This window comes from Mesoplodon bidens (genome assembly GCF_964165515.1).
Source record: "Mesoplodon bidens genome assembly, chromosome: X".
Taxonomy (NCBI): Eukaryota; Metazoa; Chordata; class Mammalia; order Artiodactyla; family Ziphiidae; genus Mesoplodon; species Mesoplodon bidens.
This window is the reverse complement of record NC_138163.1, coordinates 135571268-135589798: the sequence shown is the minus strand read 5'-3', so window position 1 is coordinate 135589798 and position 18531 is coordinate 135571268. Positions and strand designations below refer to the sequence as shown.

The 18531-nt window shown below is 41.5% G+C and overlaps 1 protein-coding gene across 6 annotated transcripts in view; it reads left to right on the top strand.

The window, feature by feature from the left end:
• Window positions 1–221: 221 nt before the first annotated feature.
• Window positions 222–18531, top strand: part of LOC308608518 (lysine-specific demethylase 6A-like) — a 185527-nt gene continuing 167217 nt past the window's right edge. For all 6 annotated transcript variants that reach the window (XM_081221705.1, XM_081221704.1, XM_081221706.1 and 3 more), the window contains exons 1-2: window positions 222–790; window positions 983–1046. In XM_081221705.1, coding sequence (XP_081077831.1) covers window positions 639–790; window positions 983–1046 — 216 coding nt within the window. In that variant the 5' untranslated portion in view covers window positions 222–638. The remainder of the gene's footprint in view (window positions 791–982; window positions 1047–18531) is intronic.

The following is an 18531-nucleotide window of genomic DNA, read 5'->3' as shown; positions in this document are numbered from 1 at the left end:
CCACCACTGCCTTCCTTGGTCACCTGGGCTACAGAGTAGCAAGGCCCGGACCCTCCCTTTTCAACAAGAGCGTAATTTAAACACCCGAACGTTTTGCTAAATCTGGTGACTACCCTTTTCGCAACTGACGCGTCAGCTAACCAATTACCAGCGGGAATTTCCTCCCCTTCCGTTCCCTGGTTGGGGCGGCCTCTGGTATCTAGCAAGTTCTGTGGAGCCGCAACTGACGTAAGTCAACAAAGGTCATGTGAAAAGAACCGTTCGCATCAATTGGCGGCGCCCGGCTTTGGGGGTGCGGACGCGACGGCGACTTGGCTTTCTCACTCTGTGCTACGGTTACAACAACTTTGTGCTGGTGCTGGCGAAGTTTGTGATTCTAAGAAATTCTTCCATTACAGCGAGGTTCCGCTTTTTCTGCTGTCACTGCGAACCGCGCGATGTGACTCCCGCAGCCTAGCTCCGCATCCCCTGCTTTTGCTGTCACCTTGGGATTTTTCGTCGCCGCCACCTGTACTGGAGAAGGTGGTGGTGGTGGTAAAGTTAGTTTGCCAGTCTCTCGAGGTTAGGGCGTCTTTTCGAGCTCTGGACTGGGGGTTGGCAGGTTTCAGCGTTGGGAGTTTTACATTTATTGCGTTTACATGAAATCTTGCGGAGTGTCGGTAGCTACCGCCGCCGCTGCTTTTGGTGATGAGGGAAAGAAAATGGCGGCGGTAAAACCGAGCAGCGAGACCAAGGAGGGGTCCCTCAGCTTGACAGCCGAAGAGAGTGAGGCACTCAGTGGATTGGACAGGTACGGACCGCAGTCATTCACCCAGTTACCTCCGCACGGGCTGGAGCCGCTGTTCTGGGAGACCCGAGCTCGGGTTGCCTCCGGTGGCGGCCCCCGGGCAGCGGTCGCTGCTGTCGGAGCCTTGGGGTCGGGAAGGGACAGATCAGTGGCTTTACCCGAGCGTTAACAAGTCGCGTGTATTTCTTCCCATAGTCGACTCTTTGGGTTCGTGAGCCTTCACGAAGATGGCGCCGGGACTAAGACCCTATTGGTCAAGGTAAGGCAACCTCGGACCTACAGTGTTCTTCCTTCACTCTCTGTGGGCTTTGGCTCCCGCGGCTCCTGAGGCGGATCAGACCTCGCTGTGGTCGCAAGTGAAAAATTATTTTTGCAAAAAATACTTCGCTTGCTGCCTTGCGAAATTCTGAGTCGTAGCCTGAGAAGCAGAGAGGACCGCGCTTTGTGACCAGGCGTAACAGTTGTTTGGGGGCATTTTCATTAGAAAATTCAAATTATGTCTGCATTTTAGCATCACAAGATCCTGAATGTGTGCAGTTTAAAATTTTTCAGAGTGTTATATCACTTGCGGTGTTTTTTTCTTTTGCAGTTTTTTCTTTGACGTCTAATTTTAGCTTAGCGTTTTAAGCTTTCTTACATCCTTGTTCTCAGAATGTGTAATGTGCAGTACTTTAGAGCGGTCAAGAGTTTAAATTGGGTATTTGACCAATATACTGATTGATACGTGTTTGATCTGAAGTTACGTGATTTGTTTACTTGTTTGGGTCTAGCTGCAGAGAATATTGCTGTGAATGCCATTTTATGATCATGTTGTTTCTGGAGGCTTGTTTCTTGTGTCTGACAGAGACCAGGGAGCTTTCCCTGTTTATTTGTGTGAAAAGTTGTTGAGATTGTCATTTAGTTAATGGCTGCCCCTGTCGGCCAAGATGGCGGGAAATAGTGGGTGGAGAAATGACGAGGCGAGCTTTGAGGGAGGGAGGAGATAAAAACAAGGAAAGAGTAGCAATGAGTAGGCCTTTGCGTCGGCTTGTGTAGCTCGATGGTGCTCAATAAAAACTAAGCACTATTGTTTAAAAGTAGAGTTCTTGTATCGTTACCAAGCTTTACAGCAGCATTCATAAACATTGAATGTGCTGTAGTCCATTTAGTTAATCTTAAGTAGATGATTGCACAAAGGCCCTCGAGTTTTCAGTCTCTGGCATTTTCTGTCTCCTGAGCAAAATTGGTTAAAATATTTTCTGTTAGTTGGTTCCATAAAACTTGGTAATTATGCAACAAATGTTGCTTCCATTAGATATTTTTTTCTAGCTGAAATCGATAGCTGTGGATTTCTCATAGTTTGTAATGCAATTGAAAAGGAAATATTACATAATTTTCATTTTAAGATGTTTTTCCTGCCATGATTCTTATCTTTAGTTTGAATATGTGTAATCAACTTTCTGTTACCTGTAATCGCGCTTTTGTATTAAAGGCAAATAATGACCACGAACTGAACTGTAATAATTATTTCACTAAATCTAGTCCATTTGATAAAACTTGAATTAAACTTTCATCATGTAGGTAATAGTTGCTCCATTAAAATTATCACTGGCAAAATAAATATTGAGTAGCTCTGATACGATTTAAGCAGCAGTGATTGTTGTTCTTGATTGTTATTCTTTAAAAAAATTGAGTATGTATTTTATTTTCAAAGTTATTGCAATAGACTGAAAAAATTCTGACCTTAGGGGGATGTTATTTATTTTTTTTCAGGCATTTTATTTAACTCATTCTAGTGAGAGTGCTGTGGTATTCCATTGTGGTTTAATTTTCATTTTTTTAACATCTTTATTGGAGTATAATTGCTTTACAATGGTGTGTTAGTTTCTGCTTTATAACAAAGTGAATCAGTTATACATATACGTATATCTCCATATCTCTTCCCTCTTGTGTCTCGCTCCCTCCCACCCTCCCAGAATGTTATTTTATACTGCAGTGTGACTTGAGCGTTTAACTTAGGGTTGGTCAAGTTGAGTATACTGACGGTAATTTGGAAAAGAATGGGCAAATCTATGACTTTGGTTATGATAATGAAGAAAAAAAGTATTGTGATGTTTTATGTGTTCAGAACTTTAAATATCCATATGCATGAGTTCAGATAAATTCTCAGTTAGTGGTGCTAAATGTTGGATAGGAATTTGGTATGAACTGTTAAGATACTGTGCAGTATTGGGTTTAAATTTTAAGGAACTGTCTTCAATTATTAATTGTGAAGGTGAGCATGTCTTTCTCAAATTACAGTAACATTTTAATAGTGAGAAGGCTTGAATTTTCATTGTATCTGGAAGATTTGTAGCTTCATAAAATGCTTGAGTAATGTTAAATTTTGTTAAACTACTGTAAATGTTTTGAGTGAAATGGAAATAAATTAACTTGATTAACATTTAGTTTTGTGACTTGTGAATTCCTACCTCTTCCTAATGAAGACTCATTAACCTTAATATTAAAGTAACTTAAGTGCAGGGGCTTCCCTGGTGGCGCAGTGGTTGAGAGTCCGCCTGCCGATGCAGGGACACAGGTTCGTGCCCCGGTCCGGGAAGATCCCATATGCCACGGAGCGGCTGGGCCCATGAGCCATGGCTGCTGAGCCTGCGCGTCCGGAGCCTGTGCTCCGCAACGGGAGAGACCACAATAGTGAGAGGCCCGCGTACCGCAAAAAAAAAAAAAAAAAGTAACTTAAGTGCAGCGAAATATTCTGGGCTATGGGAGCAACCTCATGGATCCATCTCTCCCTCCCTTTCTAGCTTTATTGAGTTATAATTGGCATAAACTAAAACTGCTGGTATTTAATGTGCACAGCTTGACAAGTTGGACATATTTCCTCAAAGCCTGTGTTTAAATTAGGGTCTTTTCTCTCAACTTTCCTAGTCTTCAAGGGTGCTTTCTCCCAATGGTTAACTTCTCTGTCTCTGAAAAACAATTTTTAAGTGTAAATGTTGTTACGTGCCATTAGAATTGTTTAATAATAGACGCTTAAAACTCTGAAATATAAGAATTTTTGAAGGATTGCCATAATATACAATGTTCAGGATTTTAGATTGAAAAATAAATTAGTAATGTATTGCTTTTAGTAATACTTTAAAAATAAGCTGTAAACAGCTAGTCATTACATAGTTCAAAATTTTTGAACTGTCACATGACCTTAACTAGGTTGCAGTTTAACCAGTGCTAACATTTAATCTTATGGTAACGTATATTTCAACTTTTGTTTTTTGGCTGCAACATGTGGCATGCAGGATCTTAGTAAACCCGGGCTCCCTGCAGTCAAAGCATGAAGTTCTAACCACTGGACTGTCAGGGAATACCCATATTTCAACTTATTTTTAAATGAGTTTATTTTAATTAACCAGGCCTTTTAACAGAAATTATCAACAGTGACTTTCCTTGCAGTTTAGAAAATGTTTTGGATTGATTTTATGTTGGATAGAGTTGAAATGGAATTGTCCACCGAAATAAAAAATGCACAGCTTGAGAGCTGTGAGCTTCAGTTTTATTTGGGGCCTTACTCAGGACTCTAGCCTGGGAGACAGCCTCTCAGTCCTGAGGAACTGCTTTGTATAGGTAAGAGGGGAGGTCAGTATGTATCTTGGTAGAAGGTTTACTGCTACTCATGAGGCACAAATATCTTAATGATTTAAGTGCTTTTCTAAGTGTGGGGAGATTCAAGAAATTGTGTTTATAAAATTTTCTCCTGAAAATATCTTAACTATCTGAAGCCCTGCTTTGCCAGTTTTTTCCAGAGCACAGAGTGCCTCATGCCTGTTCTCCACCCTTAACTCCTTTCCGGGATGTTGAAGGTCAGCAACTGCCATGGCTAGTGGCTCAATCTTTGTACAGGCAGATGATTTAGTTGGCAGAGTATTACTAATATAGTGTTGCTTTAAAAGAATGCTGGGGGAATGTAGTCTGATTATTGCTGAGTTACCCATTGCTACTGTTGTTTGTTTAGAAGTATCTTTCTCAGTTTTTAGTCTTATCTCCAGCAGCAGTCCCCAGCCTTTTTGGCACAAGGCACTGGTTTTGTGGAAGACAGTTTTTCCATGGGGGTGGGGGTGGGAAGATGGTTCAGACTTGCCTGCAGCTCACCTCCTGCTCTGCGGCCTGGTTCCTAACAGGCCCAGGACTAGTACTGGTCTGCGGCCTGGGTGTTGGGGACCCCTGATTTACATCGTGTTATTGAAATTTTGCTTTTTTGGAGTAATTATGTTAACCAGTAAAAGGATTAGTAGGGAAGTTGTAGTTTGTTTACTATTCAACAATGTGTGTGGGACTTCCCTGGTGGTCCAGTAGAGTTAAGACTCCATGCTCCCAATGCAGGGGGCCTGTGTTCCATCCCTGGTCAGGGAACTAGATCCCGCATCCCACATGCTACAACTAACAGCCCTCACGCATGCATGCCACCACAAAGATCCTGCATGCTGCAACTAAGACCTGGCGCAGCCAAATAAATAAAACATACATACATATTTAAACACCACCACCAAAAACAGTGTGTGCTTTTTGCCCTGAAGGATAGTTTAGAAGAGTTGGCATTTAAAAATTTTTGAGTAATGGAAGTGGTTTAAAATTGATTGAAGGGCTTCCCTGGTGGTGCAGTGGTTAAGAATCCGCCTGCCAGTGCAGGGGACATGGGTTTGAGCCCTGGTCTGGGAAGATCCCACGTGCCGCGGAGCTACTAAGCCCGTGTGCCACAACTACTGAGCCTGCTCTCTAGATCCTGGGAGCCACAACTAGTGAAGCCCGTGGGCCTGGAGCCCGTGCTCCGCAACAAGAGAAGCCACCACAATGAGAAACCCACGCACCGCAAAGGAGACCCAATGCAGCCAAAAATAAATAAATAAAATAAATAAATTTATAAAAAAAAATTGAAGCATTCATTTTTCTAGATTTGATCTTAATGCATGGAGAAAAATTTATTCAAATGGTTTCAGAAGTGGCTTTTTATACAGGAATATTTCAGTGGTGATATTTAAGGTACCCTTACATTATGTGTATTTTCTGTTTGCTGACATTTAAGCATATATTAATTTCCCCCTTTTTTTTTTCGACCGAGTCTTCCATCTTTGGGAATCTTAGTTCCCTGACTAGGGATTGAACTGAGCAAGTGAGGGACAGGAGTGGGGCGGCCCACAGCAGTGAAAGTGCCGAGTCCTAACCACTGGACCACCAGGGAATTCCCTATACTCATTTCCATTTTAAGAAAGTTGTTTGGGTTAAAAAAAGAGACAGTAGAAATGTCATGTTTTGCTATTTAGAAATTGTCTTTAATTTGAGGCATTAAAAACTATTTTCTTGTTAGGAAAGTTGTATTCTAAACCATTATAGTTTCAGTGCACATTACTAGACAAAGTTTTGGCTAGGCGTTATGTAGGAATGTTAGTATAAAATTTTGTTATAACACTAGTCATAAAGACCAGAAGAGATTATAGGAAGTGTTTTCATATTTGGGCATAATTCAGAACTGACAGGTTATAAATGGAAACTTTCTTTTTTTAAAAAAATTAATTAATGAATTTATTTTGGACTGTGTTGGGTTTTCGTCGCTGTGCGCAGGCTTTCTGTAATTGCGGCGATGGACTTCTCATAGCGGTGGCTTCCCTTGTTGCGGAGCACAGGCTCTAGGCATGCGGGCTTTGGTAGTTGTGGCACTTGGGGTCAGTAGTTGTGGCTCGCAGGCTCTAGAGAGCAGGCTCAGTAGTTGTGGCGCATGGGCTTAGTTGCTCGGTGACATGTGGGATCTTCCCGGAGTGGGGCTTGAACCCGCGTCCACTGCTTTGGCAGGTGGATTCTTAACCACTGCGCCACCAGGGAGGTCCCAATGGAAACTTCCTTAGTTTCAGCTTTTCTTTTTAGAAGTGAAATAGCCCTATTTATTTATTTATCTCGGCTGCTTTTGGGTTTTTGTTGTTGTGTGCGGGCTTTCTATAGTTGCAGCGAGTTGGGGCTACTCTTTGCTGTGGTGCAAGGACTTCTTATTGTGGTGGCTTCTCTTGTGGCAGAGCACGGGCTCTGGGCACTAGGGCTTCAGTAGTTGCAGGACACAGTCTCAGGAGCTGTGGCTCACAGGTTCTAGAGTACAGGCTCAGTAGTTTTGGTGCACAGGCTTAGTTGCTCCAAGGCATGTGAGATCTTCCTGGAGCAGGGAGGGAACCCGTACCCCTGCACTGGCAGGCTAATTCTTAACCACTGCGGCACCAGGGAAGTCCTGAAGTAGCTCTTTTTATATTGAATAAAGTGGAGAATATTTGACACTCTTATTAAGGTATGAATAAAACTGTTCTGTCTGATAGGAATTGTTGTGCCTTGGGTCATAAAATTTGTAAGGCTTCACTCATTAAACAAAAATGAAGTTTTAGTGCTTGGCCAATTATGGAATCAGTGCAGACTTCTGTTTTTGACATTGGTTACATGATTTTTTATTTTAACGTTTGTTTTTGCATTGCATCTTGTGATGCTTTGAGCTATTTGCAACTCATGCTAAATAAACGATACTAATATTTTTGCAATGAGGTGTCCAGAGAGCTAATTTACATTAAGAAAACTTATAATATTAAGTTGACAAATTAAGGCCTACCTGCACATGTTTATAGGCTGTGGGGTTTGTTTGTTTTGGCAATGCCACGTGGCTTGCAGCATCTTAGCTCCCTGACCAGGGATTGAAATCTGGCCACAGCAGTCCTAACCACTGCTGAGTCCTACCACTGGACCACAAGGGATTTCCCTACAGACTGTTGTTAATGTAGGTTATTTAATGATTGCCATCTGTGAACTTACATTGAATCTTCAAATGATTGGCTTATAAATTGAGATAATAAGTCAGCAATAAAAACTAAAGTGTGATAAGTGCAAGATTTTTTTAATCTGTAGAGATAATAAATATTTCTGCCTACTGTAGAAGAGCAAAAATCATTTTCTCTCTACTCTTCTAGGTTGTTGGCTGAAATCCCTTTGTAATAAAAGGTAAATTAACAGGAGAAAAAAGGAGTTTGATAACATGTGTACCTCCTGTATACATGAGAGATACCCAGGAAAATTGAAAAACTCCAAAATGACCCAAGCCACCACCTTAAATACCATTTACAGATTAAGGCAAAAAAGATGTTGAAGGTGGGAGGCAAGTTAAGAGGGAAAAGCATGGAAACTGAGGTTAAGGTTGTTACGTAGATTTAAATCTGGGGTTCTGTCTGTTGATGATAGTTTCTTGTGATTTATAGTCTTCTATCTCTTCCTGGTACCAAAAGGGAGACATCCTTAGAGTGTTGTTTTCCCTTATAAATGTAAATGTTTCTTATGTTTACAACTGGCAACTTTACTCCATTTTCAGAGATACTCTTGGGTCTGTGGCTTCTCAAGAGTAAACACTTCAAAATAATCCTATCTATGCCAAAGAGGCTTTTTTGGGGTGGCATATTCTTCTACCTTTCATTATGTTGAGCTTGTTACCCCTTAAGTGTTGTAAGACAAAGACCCCAGAATGTCAGTGAAGAAGAAAAGTATAAAGTGCTTTAAAAGTTCACATTAAAGATTAGTTTAACAAATTAAAGTTTGAATAGCTCTTTCTCAGTAGGATAATGTTTCTTGGTAATTGTTTTCTTGATTTAGAGCATATCGAAGCAGTTTCTAATATTATTTTAAAAAGCATAGTTTAAAATTAAGATTTTAGCTCTCACAAGCTTAAAGGATAATCTGTTCTAGGCTCTGTTCCTCTCTGGGGTCATTTTGTATTAATATTTACTTATGCTATAGTTTTTTATCTTGAGACTTTTTTTTTTTTTTTTTTTTTTGCGGTACGCGGGCCTCTCACTGTTGTGGCCTCTCCCGTTGCGGAGCACAGGCTCCGGACGCGCAGGCTCAGCGGCCATGGCTCACGGGCCCAGCTGCTCCACGGCATGTGGGATCTTCCCGGACCGGGGCAGAGAACCCGCGTCCTCTGCATCGGCAGGCGGACTCTCAACCACTGCGCCACCAGGGAAGCCCCTATCTTGAGACTTTTTAACGAGTATTCATTGATCAGTTTAAGAAGTTCTCTGACAGATTTTTGGAAGGATACTTGGGAATATTTAATAATGGTCATCTTGGACCCATATTCCAGGGCTGTTTTACATTATGTTCCCACCCCGTCACCCCTTTTTTTAACATGGCCGTATATAACTTAAAATACACCTTAAAGACTGTGTTAGTCGGTACCCAGGAGTGCAGATTTTATATATACCTAGAAGTGGATTTGCTGAGTCATACGGTAATTCTGAGTTAAATCTTGAGGAACCAGTTGTTTTCCACACCTTTTTTCCCTTTTTTTGGCTGCACTGCGTGGCATGTGGAACTTCCCGGACCAGGGATCGAACCTGCGCCCCTGCAGTGGAAGTGCATAGTCTTAAGCGCTGGACCACCAGGGGAGTCCTCTTGTGTGCTTTTTGTTTTCATAGTTTACCATTTCCCAGCTTTTTGCTTGGATTCAAAGTGTATCTTTCATAGACATCCTGTAGTTGGCTCTTTCCCAAGTGCAGTCTGGCATCTCTGACATTTGTTTGGAATGTGCATACCGTTCACATTTAGTCTCAACTTAAGGATACCTACTCCTTTATTTGCTTCCTGTCTCTCTCATTTTTAATTCCTTTAATTAATTAATTAATTAATTAATTGGTTGGTTGCACCGGGTCTTAGTTGTGGCAGGCGAGCTCCTTAGTTGTGGCTCAGTGGCTCCTTAGTTGTAGCACATGGGCTCCTTAATTGTGGCATGTGAACCCTTAGTTGCGGCATACATGTGGGATCTAGTTCCCTGACCAGGGATCAAACCCGGGCCCCCCTGCACTGGGAATGCTGAGTCTTATCCACTGTGCCACCAGGGAAGTCCCTCCTTGTTTTTTTCTTTTTAGTTGTATTTTTTAAAATTTATTGAAGTAAATTCACATAGTATAAAATTCACCACTTTAATACTTTAAATCTGTACAGTTTAGTGCTTAATATTAGTACATTCAAAATGTGTGGCTGTACTGTTACCTGATTTTGGACAGTTTCATCATCACACACCAAAAAATCCCAGCAGTTGCTACCCATGGCCCTTCTCTGCTCACCCCTTAAGAAACAAACAATATGTGGCCTTTTGTGTCCGGTCTTTTTCACTTAGCATAAGGTTTGCACGGTTCATCCATGTTGTATCATGTATCAGTACTTCATTCTTGTTTGTGGCTAATATTCCATTATGTGGATATGCCACATTCTGGTTATTCATTTATCCTTTGATGAACATTGGGTTATTTTTAGTTTTTGCCTGTTTTGAATACAGTAACCCCTCCCCTATTTCTGGTTTTGCTTCTCTGGTCTCAGTTACCCCCAGTCAGCTGCAATCCAAAAATAAATGAGAAATTCCAGAAATAATTCATCAGTGTTAAATTGTGTGCTGTTTTGAGTAGCACGATGAAATCTCTCCCTCTCTTGCTACCTCCTGTCTAGGATGTGAATCATCCCTTGTCCAATGTATCCATGCTGTAAATGCCACCCACCCCGTAGTCACTTAGTAGCCCTCTTAGTTATCAGATTGACTGTCCTAGTAATTATGTTCAAGTAACTCTTATTTTACTTATTAATGGCCCCAAAGTAGAAAAGTAGTGATTCCAGCAGTTTATAAATTAGACACAGTCAGAAAATATCCAAATTGCAGTGTTAGTTATGTATGTATTAGGGAAAAACGGTAGTACAGTAAACCTTTGAAAAACATAGGTTTGAACTACAGAGTCCACTTAATTCTTTTTTACACAGTTAATATGTATAATACTATAGTGGTACATGAATGGAAGTTGGTTGAATCCTTGAGTACAGAACTGAGGATGCAGAACTGGTGATAGGAAGGGCCAACTGATGGTGAACTCATACTTGGATTTTTGACTGCTTGGGTGTTGGTGCCCCTAACCCCTGCATTGTTCAAGGGTCAGTTGTGCATATAGGCTTCAGACATCCAGTGGGGTCTTGTAACATATCCCCCAACTGTAAGGGGGGACTACTGTAGTACATTTTGTTGATGTTCCTCCTGCCTTTACGATACATTACTTGTGTGGTAGGTATCAGTTCTAAACACGGAATATGTCATTGCACTGCCTTCTGATCTCTGGTTTTAATGATGAAAAGCCAGACAGTAATGAGATCATTTTCTGCCTCTCAACATAGTAAGTCGTTTTTCTGTTGTTGGTTTCAAGATGTTTGATTTGTTTTTGGCTGTTAACAGTTTGCCTGTGGATATACCTACGTCTAGTTCTGTTTAGTTTTATTCTCTGGACTTTCTTTAGCTTCTTGGATCTGTACTTAATTTTTCAAAAATCAAAGTTGCAGGGTTCCTTGGTGGTCCAGTGGTAAAGAATCCATCTTCCAATGCAGGGGACGAGGGTTTGATCCCTGGTCAGGGGGTAAGATCCCACACCTGAGTGCCACAACTACTGAGCTTGTGCGCCTCAACTAGAGCCCCCACGCCGCAAACTGCAGAGCCGACATGCTTTGGAATCCGTGCACCACAGTTACAGAGCACACGGCCTGGAGCCTGTGCGCCATAACTAGGGAAGAGAAAACCCGCATGCTCCATCTAGAGAGAAGCCCGTGCACCACAGCGAAGAGCCTGTGCGCCACACGAAATAACCTGTGTGCTGCAACTAAGACCTGATACAGCCAAAATAAAAAAAATAATAAACAATAAATAAATCTTTAAAAAAAGAAATAAAAGTTGGGAAGTTTCTGTGGTAATTACTTGAAATATTTTTTTATACCTTTTCCTGTCCCCTGGAATTCTCATTACAGCTAGGTTGTAATGCTTGACATTATCTCCACATGGGTCAGAAGCTCTTTTTTTAAAGTTAATTGTAATTGTTTTGGATTGGACAGTTATATTGATGTATGAAATATATTTTAATGGCTCTTTTGCTTATTTCATACTTTCTGTTGAGAGTATCAACTTTAGCTTTTCAGTGTAACTATAAAAATAATATTTTTAGCTCTAACTTCTGTCCGCTCTCTTATGGCTTTTGTGTTTAGTTTCTGGATGTGTTTATTAATTTGAGCACATTTTATTTTTTTGAACACAATTTTCTTTAATTTATGAATATGTTTGTAATAGCTCTTTTGAAGTTTTTGTGAATACAATATATAGATTCATTTGGGGCCAGTTTCTGTTGACCTTTTTTTTTTCCTTTTGATTAATACAGGTAATACTTTCCTCTTTTTTTAATGTGTTTAGTAATTTTTGAGTAAAAATAGGACATTTTAGATAAGTATTATAGTAACTTTCTTTGGGGGGATGGCTGGATTTACAATGTGGAACTGTCTGCTCTGTGAATGTCTGCACGATATTAAAAAATTTTGTTTTTCTGTTTTAGCTCCGTAGAAGTTGTCTTACTGTCTTCCTAGTCCATAGTTGGGGCAGAAATTTTAAGACACCTCAAACCCATGAACCTTCTGTTCTGTGCAGGATAATTATGTGTGGCTTGCAGAACACATTTTTAAAAATTTATTTTCCTTTTGGTTGCGTTGGGTCTTTGTTGCTGCAAGTGGGTTTTCTCTCATTGTGGTGAGCGGGGGCTACTCTTGGTTGCGGTGTGAGTGCTTCTCATTGCGGTGGCTTCTTGTTGCAGAGCATGGGCTGTAGGTGCACAGGCTTCAGTAGTTGGGGCACGTGGGCTCAGTAGTTGTGGCTTGTGGGCTCTAGAGCACAGGCTTCAGTAGTTGGGGCACGTGGGCTCAGTAGTGGTGGCTTGTGGGCTCTAGAGTGCAGGCTTAGTAGTTGTGGTGCACAGGCTTAATTACTCCATGGCATGGGGGATCTTCCCAGATCAGGGATCGAACCTGTGACCCCTGCATTGGCCGGCAGATTTTTAACCACTGCGCCACCAGTGAAGTCCCCAAAAGTTGCAGTTTTTAAATCTCCCTTGACTTTCACTTGAGGCTGTCTTGGATCTTTCCTTACATGTGTACTTTCTTACCAGCCATGATGTGCTTATGTGCTGCTCAACCCACACTGAGGCGGCAAACTAAAGCTAGAAAAGCCATGAGTTTTTGTCACTCACTGTCATATTTGTTACTTTTACCTTGTATGACTATGGGTTTTCACTAACTTCCCATTCACATTTGACCTTTTATGTAGCAAAGCTGCTGACTTCATATCTGGTAATTATACATTCTATAGTTGAAGCTTTAGCAGCTTCTCCAGAATAAAAGGTTCTGAGTTGTTTTTCTTTAATCTCTTTCCAGTGTCCTGAAATTAATGTTTTTGTAACTTTCAAGATTGTATTTAAAATTTTTTCCTCTTCTTCCTTTTTTTTTTTTTTTTTTTTTAAGAGGGTATTAATTATCCTGTTAAATGGTGCCCTTACTGGAAGTACTTTTTTTAGGATACTGCATTTTGTGATAGGGAAGAAAATTTATGCCTAGTTCTTGGCATTGGGCCTGACACAGTGGCAGTTTATTACAAGTTAAATGTTATATTGGGTGCTTCCTGGTGGCACAGTGCTTGAGAATCTGCCTCCCAGTTTGGGAGACACGGGTTTGAGCCCGGTCTGGGAGGATCCCACATGCTGTGGAGCAACTAAGCCCATGCGCCACAACTATTGAGCCTGCGCTCTAGAGCCTGCGAGCCACAACTGCTGAGCCCGTGTGCCACAACTGCTGAAACCTGTGTGCCTAGAGCCTGTGCTCCAGAACAAGAGAAACCACCTCAATGAGAAGCCCATGCAACGCAAGGAAGAGTAGCCCCTGCTTGACGCAACTAGAGAAAAACCGCACACAGCAACAAAGACCCAATGCAGCCAAAATAAATAAAATACATAACTTTAAAAAAATATATTATTTTGGAAAAGACATTTTATTTATTTATTTATTTATTTAAAGATTTATTTATTGATTGATTTATTTAGCGGTACGCGGGCCTCTCACTGCTGTGGCCTCTCCTGTTGCGGAGCGCAGGCTCAGTGGCCATGGCTCAGGGGCCCAGCCGCTCCGCGGCATGTGGGATCCTCCCAGACCGGGGCATGACCCTGTGTCCCCTGCATCGGCAGGCTGACTCTCAACCACTGCGCCACCAGGGGAGCCCTGGAAAAGACATTTTAAATTTGAACTCAGGCAGTGGTTTAGAAACGAAGGGGACAATTTTAAGAGATTTCTTGAAACACACTTTCTTTTGGTTTTTAAAATATACTACTTGCATTGACTTCATTTCTGATTACATTTGAGTGTCCTTTGCAGATTTACTCCTTTCCCTCCCCATTAGATTATGTTTGATAATATAAACCAAATGATACATATTTAAAATGTGCAATTTGTTAAGACTTGGTATGTGTATAAATATTAAGCCACCACTGAAAGCAACATAGTGAATATAGCCATCAACCTTTCAATTTTCTTGTGTCCTTTTGTAATCATTCTCTTTTTACCACTGCTGCCCCATTTGTCATTATATAATCACTGATCTGTTTTTTTTTTTTTTTTTTTTTTGCGGTAGGCGGGCCTCTCACTGTTGTGGCCTCTCCCCTTGCAGAGCACAGGCTCCGGATGCGCAGGCTCAGCAGCCATGGCTCACGGGCCTAGCCGCTCTGCGGCATGTGGGATCTTCCCAGACCGGGGCACGAACCCGTGTCCCCTGCATCGGCAGGCGGACTCTCAACCACTGCGCCACCAGGGAAGCCCCACTGATCTGTTTTTTGTCACTAAAGATTAGTTTTGCAGTTTATAGAACTTTCTATAAATGGAATTATACAAAGTAAACCATTTCAGTATTTCTTCTCTCCCTCAGCTTCTTTTCAGGTTCTTTGATTTTGTTCTGTCAGTAGTTTATTCTTTGGAAAACTTGAGCATCTTATTACTTGCTTCTCTGTATATGTTCTTTGAAGTGCTTGTTCAAGTCTTTTCGTTTTTGAAAGTTACTTTTTTTTTTTACTCAGATTTAGGAGTTAAAAAAAATACATATATTTTGGTTTGGATTCTTTATCTGATAAGTAATTTGTAAAACATCTCTCCCATTTTGTGTATTCGTTCTCCTAATATTAGTGTGTTTTGAAGAGCAGAAGTTTGCAGTTTTCATAAAGTTCACTTTGTCTTTTTCATTCTGTGGATTGTGCTTTTCTTGCTTTATTAAGGATTTCTTTACCTAAGTTAAGGTAAAAGAGGTTGTCTTCTTTGTTTTTTCATGAATGTCTTATTATTTTATATTTTACCTAGATGTGTGATCTGTTAGTAATTTTATGCACGTAATATGTCAAAATTCTCATTTTCAATAAATGGATTTTCTTTTCTTTTTTTTTTTTTTCGGTATGCGGCCTCTCACTGTTGTAGCCTCTCCTGTTGTGGAGCACAGGCTCCAGACGCGCAGGCTCAGCGGCCATGGCTCACGGGCCCAGCCGCTCCACGGTATGTGGGATCCTCCCGGACCGGGGCACGAACCCGCGTCCCCTGCATCGACAGGCGGACTCTTAACCACTGCACCACCAGGGAAGCCATGGATTTTCTTTTTTTTAAGTTAAAAAATTTTTTTTGATGTGGACCATTATTAAAATCTTTATTGAATTTGTTACAGAGTTGTTTCTGTTTTATGTTTTGGGTTTTTTTTTTTGGACTGCACTGGGGCTTCATTGCCACGTGCGGCCTTTCTCTGGTTGTAGTGTGGGTGGAAGACGTTGTGTGTGTGCTTCTCATTGCAGTGGCATCTCTTGTTGCAGAGCACGGGCTCTAGGGTGCCCGGGCTTCAGTAGTTGTGGTGTGTGGGCTCAGTAGTTGTGGCTCGCAGGCTCAGTAGTTGTGGTGCACGGGTTTAGTTGCTCCTTGGCATGTGAGATCTTCCTGGACCAGTACTCGAACCCGTGTCTGAGTTGCATTGGTAGACAGATTCTTAACCACTGCACCACCAGGAAAATCCTACTACTTTGGTTTTTTGGCCCTGAGGCATGTGGGATCTTAGCTCCCCAACCAGGGATCAAACCCACACCCCCTGCATTGGCAGGCAGAGTCTTGATAACGAAAGTTCAGCTCCTTGTTCACTGGTGCCGAATCAAATCTCAGAGAGAGAGTTTTGGATGAAGTAGAAAAGGATAGCTTTATTATTTTGCCAGGTAAAGGGGGACACAGCGGGCTCTTGCCTTGAAAAACTATGTGTCTCAAACCCAGGAGAATTTGTTGAGGCATTCTATGACAATGCTTCTCAAGGGTGGAGTTGCTGAGAAGTTTAGGGTGTGTGCAGGGTCTCAGGTGATCTAGTTTTGATGAGCTTTTTGGTCCCTTTAATCTTGCCTCAGGTGGTTTCTTGGCTGCTCCTCCCTTGATTAGCAAGTGTTTGAATCTCCCCTTTGGGACTCATGGGAGGTCTTGAGAGTGGAGTCTTGCCTACAAGAAATGCAGGACAAAAAGGCCTCCTTATCGCCAGGAACCCAGGAACCACAGGGCCCTGCTCGGTTTCATTCTTAACCATTGGACCTCCAGGGAAGTCCCCAATAAATGGATTTTCAATTATCCCAGCACCATTTGTTGAAAGGATTACTCCTTTTCCAGTGGATTGGTTAAGCTTATTCCTAAATATGCTCTGTTTTCATTTTCATGCAATTAAAAATACTGTTTAATTTTCCTTTTGATTTCTTTTTTGACCCAGGTTTATTTACCATTCAGTCTCCAAATATTATGGTGTTTCCAGATACCTTTATGTAATGTCAGCAAAAAAATTAGTAGTTTAAGAAAGAAAAGGAAAATCTTCAAGCCAACTGGAGGGTTATAACTTGGGAGACAGTCTTTCAGAAAGCTCTTAGGATCATTTCACCTGTTAGAAGTCAAGGCACAGTTATCTAAGTTTTCGTGACAAAAGTTATACATCGGAGTAACATTTTGACAGTTTACATAGTCCAACAATGCAAGTAGTGGGTTATTGTAACCCTTTGCAGGATTGAGAACAGTGTATTACCCAAGAAATTACTTGGCTAATGCCAGGAGAAAATTCCTTTTTTCTTTTGGTGAGCAGGTATCCCTGTGCCTCTAAGGGGATCTAGTTAACATATAGTATAGATGCACAAGCACATTAAAGGGGAAGGGGTATTGGCTCTAGTGGCAGAGAAGATTTTATGTTAAATTTTTCTTGTCTTGCTTTAATTTTGTTTCATCATTACTCATTTTTAATGTAATTCCTTTGCTGTTAGAGAATGTTCTTTGTATGAATTGAATTCTTTTACATGTATTGAAATATATTTTATGATCTTTTTTGGTCCATGTTTTGCCTGCACTGGAGAGGAATGTGTATTACTGTTGCCGGGTGGAGTGGTCTATGGATATGAATTAGGTCAAGTTGATTGACAGTATTTTCAGGTCTTACAATTCCTTTTTTTGTAGGGGGGTCTTTTTCAGTCCGTCATTTAGACAGAAAGATGTTACATTGTCTGGCTATAATTGTTGGCTTTTCTGATTCACCTCATATTTCTGTTGCCTTTTGCTCCATGTATTTTGGGCACCATTTTTAGTTGCATGGAAGTTCAGGACTGTTATGTCCTCCTGGTATCAGACCTTTTTATCATTATTAAATTACTCTCTTTATCTTGGTTATAGTCTTTATTTTGAAATGAAAGTGTTACCTGAAAACTGGGTTTGCCTCTGGGTGGATGTCAAGCCAAAAGGTGCAACAAAGCCAAAGACTGATGGAAGGGTTTATTACCTGCAGCAAGTAAGGAGAATACCTGGGATCTTTCCAAAGCAGTGACTGCAGAATTGGGGAAATTTTAAGTTAAAGGTACATGAGTATTCATGAAGGGGCTTGACAAAAGAGAGTCGGGCAAATGTTGACAGAATTTAAGCTTTAGTTCTGTTGGGTTAAAAAATATTCACAACCTACAATTTGAGAGTTATGTTTTATTCGGTGGGAATTTTTAGGACTTCAGGCCTGGGAGGCAGCATCTCAAGTAGCCCTGAGAGAACTGCTCTGAGGAGGTGAGTGGGGAGCCAGATGTTTTGCAACAAAGAGCAGGTGTAACAGGGAAGAGCAAAATCAGAATTCACTTTGCATCTGTTTCATTGACTTTAACCTTGCTTTTCCGTTGCTTTTGTTAATGTAATCGTACTAATGGCCTGCCTTAGGGGGAACCCTGCCCCTCTGCCTGAATATTAAAGTGCCTTTGTTCAGCTCACAGGGAGACACTCTGACCCTGCCCACCTGTGAATGGTTGCAGAAAAGAAGAAGTTAACACATCCCCTCCCGATGCTGGCCAAGCCAGGCAAAACCAATGGGCTTTTACTTTACTTCCTCACTTCCTCCCCATCTCTGTTCTGTAAAAGAAACCAGCAAACAGACCCGGGTAAGATGGTGTTTCAGGGACCCTAGTTTACCATCTTCTTGGTCTGCTGGCTTTTCGAATAAAGTCGTATTCCTTGTCTCAACACCTTGTCTCCTGATTTATTGGCCTGTAACAAATTTAGCTTAGCCAGCCAGGAGCCTCGCTGCTAGTGGCTAGCTGGCCCCAGTCAGGTGATATTGACTGGGGCAAGGCCCTAACAGCTGCCGGGACTATGTGTCCTGAGGATCTTCCCTTCAAAATTCTCGGAAGCAGCACTGGCTACCCCAGCCCTTGGCAGTTGGAGCAAGGAATCGGCAAACTTCTGCAAGTCGATGGACTCGCATTTGGAGGGTAGGTCGCTCCGGTGTGCACACAGGGAACATGTTCCCCCCTCAATTTGTGCATTTCCTTTATGGGACAAGGCAGTTT